The 22562-nt window shown below is 44.9% G+C and overlaps 1 protein-coding gene across 1 annotated transcript in view; it reads left to right on the top strand.

The window, feature by feature from the left end:
• Positions 1-15114, top strand: part of adcy8 (adenylate cyclase 8 (brain)) — a 131945-nt gene extending 116831 nt beyond the window's left edge. Inside the window, exon 18 of the mRNA XM_068030851.1 lies at positions 14627-15114. Coding sequence (XP_067886952.1) covers positions 14627-15114 — 488 coding nt within the window. The remainder of the gene's footprint in view (positions 1-14626) is intronic.
• Positions 15115-22562: the final 7448 nt, after the last annotated feature.

Below are 22562 nucleotides of genomic sequence, written 5' to 3'. Positions count from 1 at the left end.
TAATGCCCTAGGCCAACCATGGCTGGCTCGCCACTCTGAACCCACCTCCATTCGGGTGGTCTGTTTCTGAAGGTGCGGGTAACCTTCAGGCCCTTTAAAAATTAGAACTTCAAACCCTTTTAAGCTTTTAACGAGCTCTTAAACTGTCTTAACTGGTCTCAATATAGAGGAGAGCAGGATTCCTGTCCCCCTCTCTCCCAGCCCTGGTAATTATTGCCAGTGCCAGGATCGGCACCTTGAAATTCAGACACTGCCCGGCCCCATTTCTGACTTCAGAAGGCACTGAAAATTCAGCCCCAAATCTCAGAACATTCTTTACAGTGAAACATATATTGTTTTAAAATAACAGTTTTTAATCTTTAATGAGAAGGTTTAGTAAGTTTTTTATAGTTTACTGATTATTATGACATGGTGAATGCCTCAGCAGCGGGCCCGAGTTTATGCGAAACTAACACCTTTTAACACTAATCTGCATGACTGAAAGCCAGCCTGCACCGTTTAATGAGAACGTAAATTTTGGCTGCAGCAGGTGCTGGAAGTGGCTGGGGAAGAGTCTTTGACGCACAGAAGAGAAGATGGTGCAGCATGGCAGAGAGTCGGCTCCCAGATTTTCTGATGCAGCACTTGAGGTGTTGGTGCTGGAGGTGCACAGGAGGAGGGAGATCCTTTGCTCACAGGGGTCCAGGAGACCTTCCAAACAAGCACTTAGAAGAGAATGGGAGCAGATAGCCACGGAGTCAATGTGAACAGTGTTCCCCCAGTACCAAAAGAAGTTTAATGACCTCTCATGAGTGGTCAAGGTCAGTAAATTCATTTTCAAATGCCATATCCTTAAAACTGAGCCATGAGCCTCACACACTTAATACTGCTGCAAGCCTCATACCCACATCTCACAGTTTGTGCACACTGCCAGCTATTACACAATGACAACCACGTCACCCAAACACATTGCACCACACTCACTGACACACTTCCCTCTCTCTTGCAGGACAAGGTAGCACACAACTGGAGGCAGCAGTAACTAAGCAATGGGGACAGGCATGGAGGAGACGGCAGTTGCCATACTTGGAGCAGCTGTTGCTGAGGCCATGGCCAGTGACAGGATTGAGACTATAGAAAATGATGATATGTTCCTACCTAATTCACATTCTCATATCCCACTTCCCTCTCATCTCACAATGTCTTCTGATATACATGCTGCCAATGGTATAAGTATGGAGCTCTTTCTTCCCCACAAACCTATCCTTATGCCTTTCTCCCTTCAGATATCCAAAAACTCCCACCTGTTCAGATACTGAGAGAGTGTGAAGGCCAAGAGGAGCAAGGCACTGATGCTGAATGAAACACCATCACTCAATCTCATAATCGCAGCCACAAGCTCAGATAGTGACACAATGTGTATTTTAGAGGGTAGGATAGAGGTGGGATTTTCACATGGTGAGACACTAGCCACGAGTCAGGGCAGGGACAAAGGGTAGTGTAGGTGACAGCTTGCGGAGGCCGTGGTTGCACATGAGCTCTGCTGCAGAGGACTCAGATGAGAACTTCAGTGGGATGGTGTGCAGAAAAGGCTGATGAGCATACACACAGAAATGCTTGGTGCATTGGCAGGCCTGTCAGAAAACCTGTTGTCAGTGACAAGCAGCATGGAGGAATCCAGCATCAATTTGGTACAGGGCATTGTGCTGAGCTTGGAGCCCAAGCTTGGAGCACTGTGGAAGTAGTGACCAACTCTATGAGAACATTTGTGGACCCAACCATGAAGCAGTGTCTAATGGTCGATGCTTCCAATGCAGCACAAGAAGAAGCCACCCAATGTCCGAGTGCATAGTAGAAGCTCAGACTGAGGTCATGAAATCTCAGCTTGTTGCCATGCAGGCTCAGACTGCTGCCACATTGGCTGCAGATACCAGTGCTCAAAGGGTCTTTAGGGTCTCACAGCAGTCCAACAATCTATGCTGTAGCAGATTACTCAGATTGCTGATGTGCCTGGCTCCGTGGAGCATGAGCCTGCTGTCCTTTATCACAATGGCAGCACTGGTTTACCCACCACTGCCACTCCTCCAGTGCCCTTACTGTTACCTCTCAGCCAGTCAGCCCAGACTGCTGCCGCCCATGCCAGATGGTGCAGACCGATATTTGGCCCTCGAGGCCCAGAACTACTCGAGGACATCTGCAAGGTCATGTGCAGTCTCCCCCAGTGAAAGCCAGCACCCTTCCACCAGCCATACTGCAGCCACTGGAGCAGCAATGCTCCTACCAGATCCACCATCTCACAGCCCACTGCCCCCTCATCCCACAAACTCTTCTGTCGGTGATGTCAGAATGCAGCTCTTACTTCCCCCTCTCCCCCTCCCCTCATTACAACACTACCTTTGTGCCTTTCTCCTTTCAGATACCCAAGAACTGACACCTGGCCAGGCAGAGTTGGAGCAGAAAGACCAAGAGAAGTAAGGCACTGATGATGAAGAAGCACCATCACTCAATCTCACATGTAGCCACCAGCTCAGATACTGGCACTATGCACACTTTTGAGGGTAGCATAGAGGCGGGATCTGCACGAGATGAGTCACCGAGCATGAAAGAGTTCCAGCCAGGGCAGGGGTAAAAGATAGCACGGGTGCCAATACCCCGAGGGTGAAGTTGCTCAAGCGTTCTGCTGCAGAGGGCTCAGATGAGCAATTCATGAACCGCTTATTAAAAAGGCTGATGGGTATGCACACAGAAATGCTTGATGTATTGGCAGACCTGCCAGAAAGCCTGCTGTCACTGTCAAGGAGCATGGCGGAGTCCAGCTCCAACTTAGCACAGGGCTTTGCACAGAGCTTGGAGCCCATCCTTTCCAGCGTGGAAGTGGTGGCCAATTCCATGACAGACTTGCAGACCCGACCATGATGCAGCATCTGACTGCAGATGTTTCAGCTTCCATTGCAGCACAAGCAGCAGCCACTCAACATCTGACTGCTGCAGTGAAAGCTCAGACTGTGCTCATGGAATCTTAGCTTGCAGCCATGCAGGCTTAGATTGCTGCCACCATGGCTGCAGATACCAGTGTTCAAAGGGTCTTTCAGGGTCTAATAGCAGTCAGTAATCTGTGCTCCAGAAAATTAATAGGATTGCTGAACCACTGCCCTGGGGGAGTGGCAGTAGCTCCATGGAGTATGAACCTTCTATCCTCTCTCAGGATGGCAGCATTTATGCTCCCACCATTGCCACTCCACCTGTGCCCCTGCAGTTGCCTCTCAGCCAGTCAGCCCAGGTTGCTGGCACACATGCTGAGGTGCTGCAGTTTGAAGTCGGACCTTCTAGGCCCAGAGCTGCTCAAGGACATCCTGCAAGCCATCTGCAGGCTTCCCCAGTGAAAGTCAGTGACCTTCCACCAGCCATGGTGCAGCCACTGGGGTAGCACTGCCTAGGAGCACTAGGAGAGGCAAAGGCACCCGCAAGACAGACACTAAGGGAATGTGCAAGGATGATTTGTTTTGTTGGATATGGTTGGTATGGAATGGTTGTTTTGTGGTGGCTTTAAATTCCGGATTATGACCAAGAAGGCGCTGTGATGGTCCATAACAGAGGGATGGTAGGGTGTGGGTATCTTGTACAATGGGGATCTGGGGTTGTGTTCACAGGAACTGGAGTCCAATGAGGTGCTCACGGACAGCCCGGCCAGTAAGATGGATGTGCCGGCTGCTTCCTCTCTTCATCCACCAAATTCCTGCTGGCAGAGGTCTGGCCTCATGATGGCCACATTGTGGAGACTGCAGCCAACCACCACGAATCAGGACACACATTCTGGCAAGTATTGAAGGGCTCCTCAAGAGTGGTTGAAGCAGTGGTACTGTTGCTTCATCACCCCAGTTGATGATGTTTCGCAAAACAGTATGGCTCTCATGATATGCATGCTGGCCACGTGTAGTTGGGGTGCAGAGGGGAGTCCTGATCCAGATGTAGAGTAGATAGCTCTTGTTCCCCAGGTTTGACATGGTGGGTGAAAGATTGATGGAACAGTGGACTGGAAAAAACTTTGAAGTCAAAAGAGCAGGTCAGAATCTGCAATCTAAATTCAATTATACCAATTAACGTTAACATCCTGGTTTCGCATACCCAAGCTACGCAACAGGCATGATGCAACAGGCATGATGTACACCTGCATGACACAATCTCAGCTGTATTCAATGCACAAATGTAAATTAGAATCATAGAGTTATAACGACACAGAAGGAGGCCATTTGGCCTATTCAGTCCATGCCGGCTGTCTGCACAGCAATCCAATCAGTCCCATTCCCCGGCTCTATCCTCGTAGCCCTGTAAGTTTATTTCCCTCAAGTGCCAATCCAATTTTCTTTTGAAATCATTCGTCTCCGTTTCCACCACCCTCGTAGGTAGTGAGTTCCAAGTCATTACCATCAGTTGCGTAAATAAGTTCTTCCTCACATTCCCCCTGCATCTCTTGCCCAAAACCTTCAATCTGTGTCCCCTAGACCTTGTACTAACAGCTAATGGGAATAGCTTATCTTTGTGTACCCTATCCAAACATGTCAGAATCTTGTACACCTCTATCAAATCTCCAATCAATCACTGTTGCTCGAAGGAGAACATCCCCAGCTTCTCCAACCTAACCTTGTTGCTAAAATTCTTCATCCCTGGAGCCATCACATGTACAGCAAGTGCATTAGAACATCCTTGAGAACAATTCCTCAGGGAACTTATTCCTTCCAAGGGTGCAGCATTACAAGACATGCAGCCACGCACCACTGCAGATACTCGCACTTCAGTGGGTCCACTAAGATTGTTAGTTGGGTTTTCACCTGGTGATTCACACCTCCCAAGTCAGCATGAGAACACAGTGGTGGCAGGGACAGCTGTGGGGATTCCATGTCAGGGAGCACAATCCTCTCCAAGCTCTGCTGAGTTGGGCACAGATGCAGAACAATAGGGGATATCTTAGAAGAAGAATGTTAGAGACACATCAGCAACTTAGCCAGGTACCGACAGGTGTGCTAATCTCCACAATAATGGAGAAGATGTAGGAGTCCAATTCAATTGCTAGTGGATTGGTAGTGCAGGGAATTGTGAGAATGCTTTCCATGGAGAGAGAGTCCATCTTCAAGGAGCTTCAAGCATGGTTCTCAAATGAGTTCATGCAGGCCATGACCACAGCTGTGCAGATGTTTGCTGCCTTAAAAAGGTTGAAAGATACCGTGACCTTACAACATGCCACTGATCTCTGCCAAGTTGGTGTGCAGCAGAGTGGAAGGAGTGGTGTGGTGCTGGCCCATGAGAGGGATGATGGCAAAAGGGGACATGGAAGTGGGAATTCTACTCAAAGCACTCCCACTTCTCGTCCATTATCCCTGCCTCAGCCAGTACCTGCCATGATACCTCATCTCCTGTCTTTGATAGGGCCTTCAGAGGCTCCAAATCTTAGAGGGTGTAGGGGGTTAAAAGCATCTCAGCAATTAGGTGGGGATCTGAGCAGCCTGTCTGTATCCCCGCTGAAGCCAGAAAGGATGCACCACATGGAAGCAGAAGGAAGTGTAAGTTGAAGAAATTCATGAAAGGTATACACATGAGTGTTTGACAAAATGCTGTGCTATTAAGTTTCTTTTTGTCACGTGAAATATATTAATTAGCACTATTTTGACATCTTGCCCATTATTGCATCCTGAGTGTCAACTCACCTTTTCACTTGTTTCATGATCAATGTCAATTCATGACGGGGCCCATTGGTAGATGTGCAATGGGCGGATGGGTGGTTGAAGGATTGTTTAGCGCAAAGGGAGAGTAGGTAGTGGTCCTGCTGGGAGCAGACTGCAGGATTTCATTTCACTAGGTGAAACTTTGCAATATTAGGCAACCCCTGGCATCCCAGGCAGCAATGTAAATGGCTGGTCTGGCGATGTGTGTCCCATCTTCATCCTCCTTCTCTATGCTCTCCTCATCCAAAGATGAGTGATGAACCCCTTCATCATCCTCCACCGGCAATTCTCTCTGCTGTATAATCTTGTAGAAGGAATTTTCCTCCTTACAAGATCTGGGGGCAGGTTGTTCAACCTTGCCCGTCTAAGAGCGAAGTCCAAAGTACGGAAAGTCCTCATCAGAGAACTCCTCTTTGCTGACGATGCTGCTTTAACATCTCACACTGAAGAGTGCCTACAGAGTCTCATCGACAGGTTTGCGGCTGCCTGCAATGAATTTGGCCTAACCATCAGCCTCAAGAAAACGAACATCATGGGGCAGGACATCAGAAATGCTCCATCCATCAATATTGGCGACCACGCTCTGGAAGTGGTTCAAGAGTTCACCTACCTAGGCTCAACTATCACCAGTAACCTGTCTCTAGATGCAGAAATCAACAAGCGCATGGGAAAGGCTTCCACTGCTATGTCCAGACTGGCCAAGAGAGTGTGGGAAAATGGCGCACTGACACGGAACACAAAAGTCCGAGTGTATCAAACCTGTGTCCTCAGTACCTTGCTCTATGGCAGCGAGGCCTGGACAACGTATGTCAGCCAACAGCAATGTCTCAATTCATTCCATCTTCGCTGCCTCCGGAGAATACTTGGCATCAGGTGGCAGGACCGTATCTCCAACGCAGAAGTCCTCGAGGCGGCCAACATCCCCAGCTTATACACACTACTGAGTCAGCGGCGCTTGAGATGGCTTGGCCATGTGAGCCACATGGAAGATGGCAGAATCCCCAAAGACACATGGTACAGCGAGCTCGCCACTGGTATCAGACCCATCGGCCGTCCATGTCTCTGCTTTAAAGACGTCTGCAAACGCGACATGAATTCCTGTGACATTGATCACAAGTCGTGGGAGTCAGTTGCCAGCGTTCGCCAGAGCTGGCGGACAGCCATAAAGGCGGGGCTAAAGTGTGGCGAGTCGAAGAGACTTAGCAGTTGGCAGGAAAAAAGACAGAGGCGCAAGGGAAGAGCCAACTGTGTAACAGCCCCAAAAATCAAATTTTTCTGCAGCACCTGTGGAAGAGCCTGTCACTCTAGAATTGGCCTTTATAGCCACTCCAGGCGCTTACCCATTGTCTCTCGAGATAAGGAGGCCAAAGAAAGATAATCTTGTGCAGGACACCGCACACTACTATCATTCGGGAGACTCTCACTAGCTGGTGAGTACTGTAGGGCTATTACAGACCTATCCAGGCAACTGAAGCGTCAACCTTCCAATGCTTTGCTCAATGTCATACCTAGTGATCATGTGGCCCTTACAGTCCGCTCCTGCGCCTCATTGGTTGGGTTCCTCACAGGTGTCAAGTTTGAAGGGGGTATCCTTCGTCTCCTACAAACCAGCCCTCAGGTCTGCTTCCTGGAGCACAAAGGTCTGAAACACTGAACTACCACAGAATGAAGGCATCATGTCAGCTCTCAGTGAATCTGGTGCATGCCTGCAATGAGCCTCTTGTTGTGGTTGCATACCAGCTGCACATTGATGGAGGAATAACCCTTGTGGTTTATAAATTTCCTGGTTGCTGTGGCGATGCTTAAATTGTCACATGTGTGCAGTCAGTGGCACCGTGTACCTGTGTGAATCCAGCCCAAGAGGCAAATCCTAGTGCCCGCACTTTCTAGCTATTGTCATCACAAGGAAAATGTATGTAATTGTTGGCCCTGGCAATCCAGCCGTCAATAACCTGCCAAATACATTTATGTGCAGCTGACTTGGAGATCCTGGATATCTCTCCAGTAGTGCCCTGGAAGAAACTGGAGGTGAAAAAGTTGAGGGTGTTGGTCACCCTCAAGCCTGACACAGTCGTACTCACGGTATCATACCTGATAAACAATGTCCCAGACACTGCCATCACCATCCCCGGGTATGTCTTGTCCCACCGGCAGGACAGACCCAGCAGAGGTGGTGGCACAGTGGTATACAGTAGGGAGGGAGTTGCCCTGGGAGTCCTCAACATCGACTGTGGACCCCATGAAGTCTCATGGCATCAGGCCAAACATGGACAAGGAAACCTCCTGCTGATTACCACCTACCACCCTCCCTCAGTTGATGAGTCAGTACTCCTCCATGTTGAACAACACTTGGAGGAAACACTGAGGGTGGCAAGGGCACAGAATGTACTCTAGGTGGGGCACTTCAATATCCATCACCAAGAGTGGCTCGGTAGCACCACTACTGACCGAGTTGGCCGAGTCCGAAAGGACATATCTGCCAGACTGGATATGCGGCAGGTGGTGAGGGAACCAACAAGAGGGGAAAACATACTTGACCTCCTCCTCACCAATCTGCCTGCCGCAGATGCATCTGTCCTTGACAGTATTGGTTGGAGTGACCACTGCACAGTCATGAAGTCCCGCCTTCACATTGAGGATACTCTCCTTCGTGTTATGTGGCACGACCACCGTGCTAAATGGGATAGATTTTAAACAGATCTAGCAATGCAAAACCGGGCATCCATGAGGCGCTCTGTGCCATCAGCAGCAGCAGAATTGTACTCAACCACAATCTGTAACCTCATGGCCCGGCATATCCCCCACTCTACCATTACCAACAAGCCAGGAGACCAACCCTGGTTCAATGAAGAGTGCAGGAGGGCATGCCAGGAGCAGCACCAGGCATACCTCAAAATGAGGTGTTAACCTGGTGAAGCTACAACAGAGGACTATCAGCGTGCCAAACTGCGTAAGCAGCATGCGATAGACAGAGCTAAGCAATCCCATAACCAATGGATCAGATCGAAGCTCTGCAGTCCTGCCGCATCCAGCCGTGAATGATGGTGGACAATTAAACAACTAACCGGAGGAGGTGGCTCCACAAATATCCCCATCCTCAATGATGGGGGAGCCCAGCACATCAGTGCGAAAGACAAGGCTGAAGCATTTGCAACAATCTTCAGCCAGAAGCGCCGAATTGACCCATCTCGGCCTCCTCCTGAAGTCCCCAGCATCACAGTTGCCAGACTTCAGCCAATTCGATTCAGTCCGCGTGATATCAAGAAACAACTGAAGGCACTGGATACTGCAAATGCTATGGGCCCTGACAATATTACAGCAATAGTATTGAAGACCTGTGCTCCAGAGTTTGCCGCGTCCCTAGCCAAGCTGTTCCAGTTCAGCTACAACACTGGCATCTACCCGGCAATGTGGAAAATTGCCCAGGTATGTCCTGCACACAAAAAGCAGGACAAGTCCAACCCGGCCAATTACCGCCCCATCGGCCTACTCTCAATCATCAGTAAAGTGATGGAAGGTGTCATCAACAGTGCCACCAAGCGGCACTTGCTTAGCAATAACCTGCTCAGTGACGCTCAGTTTGGGTTCCGCCAGGGCCACTCAGCTCCTGACCTCATTACAGCCTTGGTTCAAACATGGACAAAACAGCTGAACTCAAGAGGTGAGGTGAGAGTGACTGCCCTTGACATCAAGGCAGCATTTGACTGAGTATGGCATCAAGGAGCCCTAGCAAAACGAAGGTAAATGGGAATCGGGGGAAAACCCTCCACTGGCTGGAGTCATACCTCGCGCAAAGGAAGATGGTTGTGGTTGTTGGAGGTCAATCATCTGAGCTCCAGGACATCACTGCAGGAGTTCCTCAGGGTAGTGTCCTAGGCCCAACCATCTTCAGCTGCTTCATCAATGACCATACCTATATCATAAGGTCAGAAGTGGGGATGTCCGCTGATGATTGCACAATGTTCAGTACCATTCGTGACTCCTCAGATACTGAAGCAGTCCGTGTAGAAATGCAGCAAGACTTGGACAATATCGAGGCTTGGGTTGATAAGTGGCAAGTAACATTCACGCCACACAAGTGTCAGGCAATGACCATCTCCAACAAGAGAGAATCTAACCATCTCCCCTTGACATTCAATGGCATTACCATCGCTGAATTCCCCATTTTCCCACCCTCCCCCACTTTCACTTACTTAAAACCAATTAACTTCCCAGTTCTGATGAAAGCTAATTGACCAGAAACATTAACTCTTTTTCTTTCTCCACAGATGCTGCCTGAGCTGCTGAGTATTTCCAGCATTTTATGTTTTTATTTAAAATATTATCCTGTATTGGGCAAACAAAACTTCCACAATTGCACATTTCTCAATACAAAATTTGTTAATCAATTTTGTGTAATAAAAATTGTCGACTTTTTAGAAAGATCTCAACTTCTTTACCCATCTCCTAGAAACCACTTATATTGTCCAATTCAAACAATGACAACAATTTGTATTTATATAGTGCCTTTAACATAATAACATCCCAAGGAGTTTCACAGGAGCATTATAAAGCAAAGTCTGGCACCGAATCACATAAGGAGATATCAGGGCAGAAGACAAAAGCTTGATCAAAGACTAAGATTTTAAGGACCTTCTTAAAAGGAGGAAATAGAGGTAAAGAGGCAGAGATTAGGGAGGCAATTCCAGAGCTTAGTGCCTTGGCAGATGAAGGCACAGCAACCAATGGTACAGCAATTAAAATCAGGGGTGATTAAGAGGCCAGAATTAGAGGAATGCAGCTATTTGAAGGTTGTGGGGCTGGAGGAAATGCCAGGGATAGGGAGGAACGAGGCCATGAAGGGATCTGAAGACCAGAATTAGAATTTTAAAATCAAGGCATTAAAGCTTAACCAGGAACCAATGTAGATCAGTGTGCACAGGGGTGATGGGTGAACCGGATTTGGTGTGAGGGAGGACATGGGCAGCAGTTTTGGATGACCTCAAGTTTACCAAGGGTAGAACGTGGCAGGCCAGCATGGAGTGTGTTGGTCTAGAGGTAACAAAGGCATGGATGAGGCATTTGCTATTTTATGGATCCTGTTCTAACATTCGACAAGCCCATACTGTTGTCATAGAATTATCCAAATACCCTGCCCTCTAATAATCAATTATGGTTGATGTTGAAATCACTGTGCACTCAGTATGCTGGAACATTACCAATATCTCCCTGTAGTAATATCACGTGTACTCTTTTTATAAACATCACAAAATGCTGGGTGAAACATATCAGAATTAATTGAATATACAAAAATCCACATCAAAATATTAATTTTTAAAAAGATTTTAAAAAGTCAAAAGCAAGATCACCAATTACATAACTATGTATTAAAATATGAAAGCATAACAATAAATCTGTTTATTAAATGGGAGCTCTTGTAGTCTGGAAAAAATTTTAAATTTTCATTTTAGAAAGAATTTAGTACACAAATATTTCCTACATCTGAAAATGCACTAATTATATTTTTCCACTAAATTACAAGCCCCCTCTGCTCACCCCCACAGCCACTAACAAGTATTATGTTGAGCACTTTTTTTTTAAAACCATGTTTGTTTTGATGGCCACCTCAATTTGAATCACAATGCTAATGCCTCATCCATGCCTGCTACTACTAGACTCAACTATTACAACACACTCCTTGCTGGCCTCCCACGTTCTACCCTTGGTAAACTTGGGGTCATCCAAAACTGCTGCCCATGTCCTCCCTCACACAGAATCCTGTTCAACCGTGACCAACTTGATCGAATTTTTTGAAGTAACAAGGAAGATAGATGAGGGTAGTACAGTTGATATGGTCTACATGGATGTTCACAAGACTTTTGACAAGGTCCCACATGGCAGACTGGTTAGTTTAGTTTAGTTTAGAGATACAGCACTGAAACAGGCCCTTCGGCCCACCGAGTCTGTGCCGACCATCAACCACCCATTTATACTAATCCTACATTAATTCCATATTCCTACCACATCCTCACGTGTCCCTATATTTTCCCTACCACCTACCTACACTAGGGGCAATTTCTAATGGCCAATTTACCTATCAACCTGCAAGTCTTTGGCATGTGGGAGGAAACCGGAGCACCCGGAGGAAACCCACGCAGACACAGGGAGAACTTGCAAACTCCACACAGGCAGTACCCAGAATTGAACCCGGGTCGCTGGAGCTGTGAGGCTGCGGTGCTAACCACTGCGCCACTGTGCTCCCCAAAGTAGGGATGGGCAATAAATGCTGGCCTGGCCAGCGATGCCCACATCCCATGAATTAATTTTTAAAAGTTTCACAGTACTAGCCATGCATGGCCACCAGGCCCAGCAGTGAGCAGGCCATCCTGTGGGAGGCTGCATATGTCTGCCACCGGCTGATGTGACAACCTCAGCCTGTGGAAGTATTGCTTTTCTGAGAGGCCAAGTCAGATGAGCCTCTATCTGTAAACCCTGTGACCTGAGTAGTGCCTCCTGTGACTTCAGCCTCGATCCTGTGCACCTTTCTTCTGTGCACATGCTGATCCTACCAGCATCTTTTTGCTGCTACGGATTGTGATGGTCTTCTTCTGATGTGCTATCCAACACATCCAACATGCCTCCCATCCTGATCTTGTCTCTTTGAAATCCTCCAAGGTTGAAAAAAGCTGTATCCACACAAGAACTCTCTGATAAACATTTGCCAGAGGGAACTAAGACACTAGCTGCAATAAGTGAGCTGTCATTCAGATGGGATAATGACAGGTTTAATTACCCACCCAAACTGCTGCTCAAAGTCACCTCCATTTCCCTGGTCAGTTTCCCAAGCCCCAGGAAACCTGTGGTGCAGAAGATAAATTTAGAGTCACCTTGAAAACAATTTGAAAAGACCTCATTCACATCTTCCAAGGACGTCAATTGTTCCAATAAGCACTGCCATCTTGCAACAATTAAATTCCCGACTCTATGTGCAGGTTTCTTGTCAGCATCCAATCATGCCTCCATTAAATGCAAAATGGGTGTGTTGGACCCAGGCTGCACTCCAATTGTAAAAATAAAAAAAGAACCCTCTACCCACTCCAAACACATCTGTTAAATTGGGTGTTAAAACTACCCCACCACCCCCACCCACCTAAACTTGCCAGAAAAAGTTAGGACTTGTCCATTTCAGTGTAAGTAAATTTTTAATGGCTCAATCATTAACACCTAAAAACCTCTCTGCCACTGAAAGTTAACTTTAACAAGTGTGAAGTCTCATTGCTTCATATTTTAATTATTGTTGGATATTTTAAAAACATTAAAAATGTAAATAATTGTGTTTTTTAACTTTTTTCTTTTTTTAGTTCTCTCTTTTAATCCAATCTTTCTTTCCCTCTGTTTATTTTGCTTTCTGTACCTGATTTGACATTGAATTAAATATTCTAACTGGTGCTTCCTTGTTCACACTCTGCACTGCTCATTAACAATTCTTCAATCTGGTTGGCTGAGGAGATACACAGTTGCTTGCCCTGTTTGCAGATGCTCTCTACAGGGCGGAGTGCTTTTTAGATGGTTAGACAACAGGAAATTCTGATGCAAAAACTCATGAAAAGTATTTGGGCAAGTGCAAGTGTAACGCATGGCTGGCACCGTTGGTTCACCACTGACCCTAAATGCAACCTATTAAAATCAAATGCCACTTGTAATCAATTAATTATTCCATGTAGAAAGTAACATTCATACACTTAAATGTTCGCTTCAACTGGTATTCATTCCACTGTGCCACATTGATTTTTTTTAAAGAATGTAATCTCAATCTACCATCATTTAAAGTAAATATTTATGTCTGTCTTTGCATTGTACAGTGGCTTAATGGCTGCAGTCTTTAGATCTTCCTGTTTGTAGCACTAACACTAGTAACACACTGTTAGCAGTGTTGATTTTACTAATACAATGTTTTTAAAAATCATTTATCCACACATTTGATTATTTCCACTCTACACTATCATTTATAAAGCATTACAGTGACACCTAGTGGCAGTTAATATGCACTCCATGAAATATCTTTTTGACAATTGTAAGATATTCCCAAAAAGCAAATCGTCCTTTTGGTTTGTTTGGTCAGGATTAAGAGGGATTTTGATATAATTACTGGAACAGTTTCCAAGATAATATGAATTCAAATTATTTTAATTCATTTCTTTCTATGCTCTGAAATCCATATGTTGATGTATGTAGATTGAAGGCATTTACCATGTGTTCTAGAACAAATATTTAATCATTGATTCTTAGGAAAATGCTTCCATTTTGGCAAACTCCTATATTAAGTTAAAACATGTTAGTGTTCCATGAGAATGTTACTGAGTGAGTGATTTGTAGATGATAGTTTTCTTGTTTCCCCTTTTTTCTTTAAATAGTAATTAATAAGTTCCCCATTTGACTCAGTGTAGGCATTACCTAGTATCACACTGGGATACTGAGCAATACAGACCAGGAATGTTCTACATTCGATCCCTGGTCTGTGTAGAATTTCTTGATCTCAATGGCACAGTAATTGGACTCAGTCCCTGGCTTTAGAACAGGCCAAGGTTCCTACTCATGTTTACTATTCATTGATCTCTGCTGGAAAGTACATGTGTATTGGCATCAGGTGAGGACAAGATTGAACTCAGATCTAATGTGTTTCATGTTCAAATAGCCTGCAAATGCTCATTGTCTGGGCTCATGAAGAATAGCCACTTTGACAAAGTCCTTGGAGGGCTACTAGTTCCTGTGATGTTTTATTCCATCATAAGTCAGTGCCTTCAGGAGAAAAGGTGTGAAAATAGTGTGTTGGGGTGACTTAGTAATTAATATAATTATGTTGCCATGAAATTAAGTGGCATCTCTTGCAGGAGTTAATGCTTATAAGTATTTAAATAATTTACTTGGTAATGCACATTTACTTCCAGGTATTAGCCATGGCTCAGTCGTTGCAGGGGTTATTGGCGCTAAGAAACCTCAATACGATATCTGGGGTAAAACTGTAAACTTAGCAAGCCGCATGGATAGCACAGGCATTAGTGGCAAAATTCAAGTGCCTGAAGATACATATCTTATCCTGAAGGACAAAGGATTTGCCTTTGAGTACAGAGGTGAAATATATGTCAAAGGGATAAGTGAACAAGAAGGGAAGATCAAAACATATTTTCTTCTGGGAAGAGTTCAGCCAAATCCACTTATCATGCAACCAAGAAAGCTAACTGGTCAATACTCATTAGCTGCTGTTGTCCTTGGACTTGTACAGTCTTTAAACAGACAAAAACAAAAACAAATTCTGAATGAAAACAACAACTCTGGCATAATTAAAGGACACTACAACAGAAGGACATTACTAACTTCTAATGTACCTGAAGCAGTGACACAGGTCGAAGGCTCAGAAAAAACTGAATTGCCATAATTACATTTTCATTGTGTTGAAATTTTGTATTTCTTTTATATATATATATATATATAAATAAAAAGGTTTACTTTTTTAAAACTGGTCTAGTGCTTTAAAGTCTGTATCATTTACATTATTGATTTATGTACTGTCTTTCATGACCTCAGGCCATCTCAAAGTGCTTTACAGCCAATGGAGTGTTTTTGAAATGTTGTCACTGTTGTAAGAAATGCAGTAGCCAACTTGCACACAGCAAGATCCCACAAACAGCAATGTGACAATTCGTTGCTGTGTTTGAGCCTCTGCCAGGTAGAGGCCCAGTAAAATAAGACAGGTTGCACGATGATGTCAGTCCTGCTACATTAGCATGTTATTTAAATACGAGCATATGTACTAAATAGGAGTGCTAAACCGCCCCATCCACCTGGAAACCCCTGGAATAGTGCATGGAGCAAAAAGGGGCAGGGTCCTGGCATCACTAGTTTAACTTTTCTGCAATCATTATCATCCACATACAATTGCCAGGCATAAAATGGGCGTCCCTGATCAGAAAAATGGGCAGCCATCCATTATGCCAGATTTCCACCCATCTAGCATCCCAAAAATTGGCTAAACCAAAGGAAGATTTTGAGTGGAGGTGTATGGACATGGCAAGAGTTCACTAGGCAGAGTACCATGGTGCTGAGGGCATTGCTGTTCAGTGCATATAAAAATGATTTGACCCTGGAGACAAAAACAAATCTAATTTTGCAGCATCATACATGGCTGGTTCAGTTGCACATCTACCACAAGAAACAGCAGAAGGCAGTAAAAGCAACCAGATCTTAATTGGTTCTCATGGACACCCTAGTCAGCCCGCGCATACTGGCACAAATTTTGCAGTTGTAATGATGGTGAAACTGTCAACATTTGCCGTCATTAATCTGTGAAACTGACAGCAACTTTTGGTGTTTGCACATGCGCAGTTAAATGTGGAAATCCAGAAGTTGCTGTCAGTGATTCCCCGCTCCTCCACAGAGTGCGTTGTTGAAGTCCTCACTGGTAGAAATGAATTAGAAATCACTGATGAACTTCCATATTTGATGCTATTATTCTCACTGTAAAAACTCTTGAAAAAGTTATACCCTTTTTGAATAAGGTGTAACTAGGTTTTTAACAGAATACTAGGTTTGAACAACCTTTCTAGCCCTAAAGAACTAATTTTATATCTGTGGAATGTCAAATTTCTCCATTCCATGCTAAAATTCGATAGATTTTAAAATAATTTTTTAAAGTTTGTTTACGACATTTCAGCTTCTACTCTAATCCCATGTTCACATATTTTGCTTTCTGTAAAATTATAAAAAGTGAACGATAAAACCTACTTGTTACTGGTTTGATGTCTATGAGAATTCTTCAAAGTGATTGGCTATTTAGCTTGCTTGATGACATCACTGTTGCTGGACTCTAGCGAAATCCTATAGCTGGTGCCAGAATGAAATTAACAAATTAACATCAAGAAAAGTGAAACCTATGCCACAGAGATCACTAGATCTCTGTGAGCAACTTTCTTCGAAGTCAGAAGTGAACGCCCTCACTTAGCCGCTGACCACAAAGTCCAGGCCAGTCTTTACACAGGGAAATTATTTAGATGACGTAATGGGTTAGGTGTCAGACATTGCATGAGATCCACCACCATTAACGGGAAGCACAGTGACAAAATTTGTACACTGGCAATGCTCAAATCACACGAAGTAGGAAATTAACTGGTTTCACTCAATTGCACTTTGAGCAATAACATTCTTTATAATTGTCCAGAATAAGGTATAATCACAGCAAAGAATGGGCACAAAATGTAGTTGAGGAAGTCCAGAGGATAGTGTTGCTGAAGATAATTTCAGCCGCTTTATTTTTGTGAGGATGTTCCCTAAAAGGCAGTGTAGCTAAATCTGAGTGCTTGTGTATCTGTGTTGTTGGCTGCACTAGGTTTTCAGCAGCTACAGCCTCATGGTCACTATCTGACTCAAACTCTGGCATTGTTCGCAGACACTTCTCATCCATTGTCAAATCTTTGGTTGAACAAAGTTGTGGAACATGTAACAGACAATTAGGATCCTAGATTTCCTGCAGGGACTGCACTGCAATGTAGTCCCTGATTGGTCCAGATATCTGAATTGCTCCTTCAAGATGCCAGAAGTTACTCAGAAATGATCCTGGTGGTTACATGAATCGCATTGTATCGGTGCTTAGGTTCCGTTCATGGCTGCTGGAATCATATCATTAGCCAAAGTTGAAGTGTTGTAGCTTTGGTTTCCCAGGAGCCTTCCTTCCAGTTTCTCTTCACCTTCATGCCTGGCACAAAATGAAAGCATGAAAAATGTGGCAGCAGTAAAGACACTCTCATTGGCAGCACAATGGAGCTGCTCAAAACTGACTGGGAAATCAGAATTCTGCCGAGTTTTTTTATTTATCACATCCTATCTATATCTATTTTTGGAGTGCAATAGGCACCAAAAGTGGCTCCTGTCTATTTGGGCTGGACTTGAATGTGGTTATTTGTACTTTTCTAAGGGTACCAACTTTGTTCAACACTGTGAAACAATGATGCATTTTGAAATGTGTAACGCTGCCACAATAATTATTAACTGCATACACATGATCATCACAGCAAAATTATGTAAGAACATAAGAACATAAGAAATAGGAGCAGGAGTAGGCCATTCGGCCCCTCAAGCCTGCCCCGCCATTCAATAAGATCATGGCTGATCTGCCCCAGACCTCAACTCCTCTTTCGTGCCAGCTCCTCATAGCCCTCAACTGCCCGATATTTCAAAAATCTATCTACCTCCTCTTTAAATACTTTCAGTGATCTAGCCTCCACAACTCTCTGTGGTAGAGAAATCCAGCCATTCACTAACCTCTGAGAGCAGAGATTCCTTCGCATCTCAGTTTTAAATGAATGTCCTCTTATTCTGTAACTATGTCCCCTAGTTCGAGATTCCCCCACTAGTGGAAACATCTTCTCAACAATTACCCCGTCAAGCCTCCTCAGAATCTTGTACGTTTCAATAAAATCACCCCTCATTCTTCTAAACTCTAATGAATAAAGGCCTAACCTGTTTAGCCGTTCCTGATAGGTGAACCCCTTCATCCCAGGAATCAGGCTAGTGAATTTCTTTCGAACTGCCTCCAATGCCAGTATATCCTTTCATAAATACAGGGACCAAAACTGTACACAGTACTCCAGGTACGGCCTCACCAACACCCTGTACAGTTGTAACAAGACTTCCCCATTTTTAAACTCCAACCCCCGAACAATAAAGGTCAAAATTCCATTTGCCTTCTTAATTCTTGCTGCACCTGCATGCTAACTTTTTGTGTTTCATGCACAAGAACACCCAGATCCCTCTGTGCTGCACTTTTTTGGAGTCTCCAATTAAATAATAGTCTGCCTTTTGATTCTTCCTACTAAAGTGCATGACCTCACACTTTCCTACATTAAATTCCATCTGCCAAGTTTTTGCCCACTCACTCAACCTATCTATGTCCCCTTGCAGATTCCTTATGTCCTCATCAAAACATGCCCTCTCACCTATTTTTGTATCGTCAGCAAATTTGGATAGATTACACTCCATCCCCTCCTCCAGGTCCTTAATATAGATAGTAAATATTTAGGGCCCTAGGACTGATCCTTGTGGCACTCAACTAGTTATGCCTTTCCAACCTGAAAAAGACCCATTCATCCCGAATCTCTGTCTTCTGTGTGTTAACCAATCCTCAATCCATGCTAATACATTACCCCCTATACCGTGATCTTGTGCAATAATCTTTTATGTGGCACCTTATCAAATGCCTTCTGGAAATCCAAATACACTACATCTATCAGTTCCCCTTTATCAATTCTGCTTGTTATTTCCTCAAATTTGTCAAACATGATTTCCCTTTCACAAAACCATGTTGACTCTGTTTGATTGCGATAAGCTTTTCTAAATGTCCTGCTATTCCTTCCTTAATAATGGACTCTAGCATTTTCCCAACAACCGATGTTAGGCTGACTGGCCTATATTTCCTGCTTTTTGTCTCCCTCCCTTCTTGAACAGGGGTGTCACATTAGCGGTTTTCCAATCTGCTGGGACCCTTCCAGAATCCAGTGAGTTCGGGAATATTTCGACCAATGCCTCCACTATCTCTGCAGCCACTTCCTTTAAAACCCTTGGATGTAGGCCATCAGGTCCTGGCAACTTGTCTGTCTTTAGTCCCATTAGTTTGTCAAATACTTTGTCCCTCGTGATAGAGATGGTTACAAGATCTTTCCTCCTATTAGCTCCTTGCTTATCTGATATCTGTGGGATGTTTATAGTGTCCTCCACCATGAAGACTGATGCAAAATATTGATTTAAATTAGCTGCCATTTCCCTGTTCCCCATTATCAATTCTCCAGTCGCATCCTCCAAGGATCCCATGCTCACTTTAGCTACTCTCTTTTTATATACCTGTAGAAGCTCTTGCTGGTTGTTTTTATATTTCTTGTCAATTTACTTTCAAAATAACTTTTCTCTCTCTCTTTATTAGTTTTTTAGTCATCCGCTGCTGGTTCCTAAAAAATTCCCAATCCTCTGGTCTACCACTAGTTTTCGCCGCTTTGTATACCTTAGTTTTTGTTTGGATACTCTCCTTGACCGCCTTTATTAACCATGGGTGGTTCATCCTTCTCATCGAGTCCTTTTTGACCGGGATAAATTTTTGCTGAGCGTTATGAAATACTGCTCAAATGTCTGCCACTGCTCATCCACTGACCTTCCCCTTGGTCTATCTTCCCAGCCTGCTTTAGACAACTCTTTCTTCATACCTCTGTAACTTCCCTTGTTTAAGTTGAGGACATTGGTTTGAGACCCGAGTTGCTCGCCCTCAAACTGAATTTGAAATTCTACCATGTTGTGATCGGTACCCCCTAGAGGATCCTTAACTACGACATCTCTTATTAATCCTACCTCATTACACATTACCAGATCTAAAATAGCCTGTTCCCAGGTAGGTTCTGCAACGTATTGCTCTAAGTAACAATCCCTGATGCAGTCTACAAATTCGTCTTCCATGTTACCTTTGCCAATGATTTCTGCAGTCAATATGCAGATTAAAATCACCCATGATAATTATAGCGCCCTTCTTACACGCCTCCATTATTTCCCGATTTATACTTTGTCCTACAGTGAGGCAACTCTTCGGGGGCCAATAGACGACTCCCACCCCTGACTTCTTCCCCTTGCTGTTCCTTATTTCCGCCCAAACTGATTCCACATCACAATCTATTGCACCTATATCCCTACTCACCACCGCACTGATACCTTCCTTTATTAACAAAGCTACCCCACCTCCTTTTCCTTTTTGTCTATTTTTACAGAACATCTAATACCCCTGAATATTGAGTTCCCAGTCTTGGTCACCCTGCAACCACGTTTCTAATAGCTATCAAGTCATATTCATTTATTTCTATTTGTGCCATCAACTCATCTATCTTGTTACAAATGCTGAGTGCATTCAGATAAAGAGCCTTAAGGTTTGACTTTTTACCATAGTTATTCATTATCGTTCTAATTTCTGCTGCACTCTTCTGCTTATATTTTCTGCCCCTTCCTATCATACTTTGATTACCATTTGCCTCTTCACTACCCTGCACCTCTGCTCTCTTGTTTCTTTTTAGTTTTTTAAATTTCCCTTCAATTGAACCCTCCCCCCCACTAATTAGTTTAAAGTCCTATCTACAACCCTAGTTATATGATTCGCTGGGACACTGGTCCCAGCATGATTCAAATGAAGTAGGAGAGCAATTCACCCTCATTTCTCCTGTTTCTGGCAAAAAATTAAGGTTGGAGGGCTGAATTTCTGGTCATGACCTCTTGCGCGCAATCTCCCCCCTGCAGGGCACATGCCTGAATTTGAAATTAGGTGCCTTGAATATGAAATTTAGAGTCCTATTGCTGGTTTTAAGATCCTGACACAATATTGGTGAGCAGCTGAGTGAAACATGTGTGGCACATGCTTCGTCCTGTTATTCTAGGACTTCATCCACCTAACCAGCGGTCCATAAAGGGATTACCGGAGGCTGCCCACAAAAAGATAAACATACTTTTTAATAGTTGCATTTCTGTGGAACAGGAGCAAGAGTGCTCCTACTGACAACACTAAAACATTATGGGCTACTGCTGTCTTGAGCTCACCCACCTTCTCCTGTCACAGGACTTGACCAAATCACTAAGGCCCCAACCGGCAAGTTGCATCCAGGTGCCCAACCTGTAATTCCCTAGTTTCATGTGGATGATGCCCAATTTCAAACGGGCATCAGGTCAACCCCTTCCAGTGCACATATACATTGCATGACCCATTTTGCACTGGAAACTGGCACAAGTTAAATTTCTACCCTGGTGTGGTTTATCCCACTGTTTTAAGAACATAAGAAATAAGAGCTGGAGTAGGCCCCTCAAACCTGCTCCGTCATTCAATACAATCATGGCTGATCTGTTGCCTCAACTCCACTTTCCACCCGCTCCCCATATTCCTTGATTCCCTGAGAGACCAAAAATCTGTCTATCTCAGACTTAAAGACATTCAACAGTGAAGCATCCACAACTCTCTAGGGTAGAGAATTCCAAAGATTCAAAACTCTCTGTGTGAAGATATTTCACCTCATCTCAATCCTAAATGATTGACCCCTTATCCTGAGATTGTGCCCCTGTGTTCTAGATTCCCCAGCCACGGGAATCAACAGGCTGAATTTTGTGTCCAAGGCGGGGCTTCCGGCACTGGGCTGAAATGGCGGAGGGAATCCCACCTCAGCAGGCTGGAGCGCAACACCACCCCCTCCACCCCCACCCCACCATGAGCAATTCTACAGCGGCGTGCCAATTAACAGCTCAGCACCGGGATTCCCGCCCTTTAAAGACGGGGATCCCACCTCCAAAAGCTGGCAGTCAACTACAGGGCCGGCAGTTCAGCAGTATCGGCAGCCTAACTGGGAGTAGTGGCCACTGCAAGAAGCCTTGGACCCAGGCCCAGCACTGGAGTCTGGATCCAAGGAAAGTGAGAACACAAGAGCACAAGAAATAGGAGCAGAAGTAGACCATATTGCCCATTGAGCCTGCTCCGCCATTCAATAAGATCATGGCTGATCTTGGGCTTCAATTCCACTTTCCTGCCCACTCCTCATATCCCTTAATTCCCTGCGAGACCAAAAATCTATCTATCCCAGCCTGAAATGTATATAATGATGGATCATCTACAACCCTCTGGGGCAGAGGCGAGGTTGCTGGGGACAGTCCGGCAGGCCCTAATGAGGGTGGGGGGGGTGGTGGTGGGAGGTTGGGCGTGTAGTGCCGTGGGAGCGTGATTCAGGGAGGTGCAGGTTTTCCTAGCAGGGGCCCTCTGTGGACCACAGATTGCCCATGGATGAGGACCCCCCCCAAACCTGCAGGGAGGTCGCCTTGCTTTAC

The sequence above is a fragment of the Heterodontus francisci genome, chromosome 5 (genome assembly GCF_036365525.1).
Source record: "Heterodontus francisci isolate sHetFra1 chromosome 5, sHetFra1.hap1, whole genome shotgun sequence".
Classification (NCBI taxonomy): Eukaryota; Metazoa; Chordata; class Chondrichthyes; order Heterodontiformes; family Heterodontidae; genus Heterodontus; species Heterodontus francisci.
This window is presented reverse-complemented; position numbering and strand designations above follow the sequence as displayed.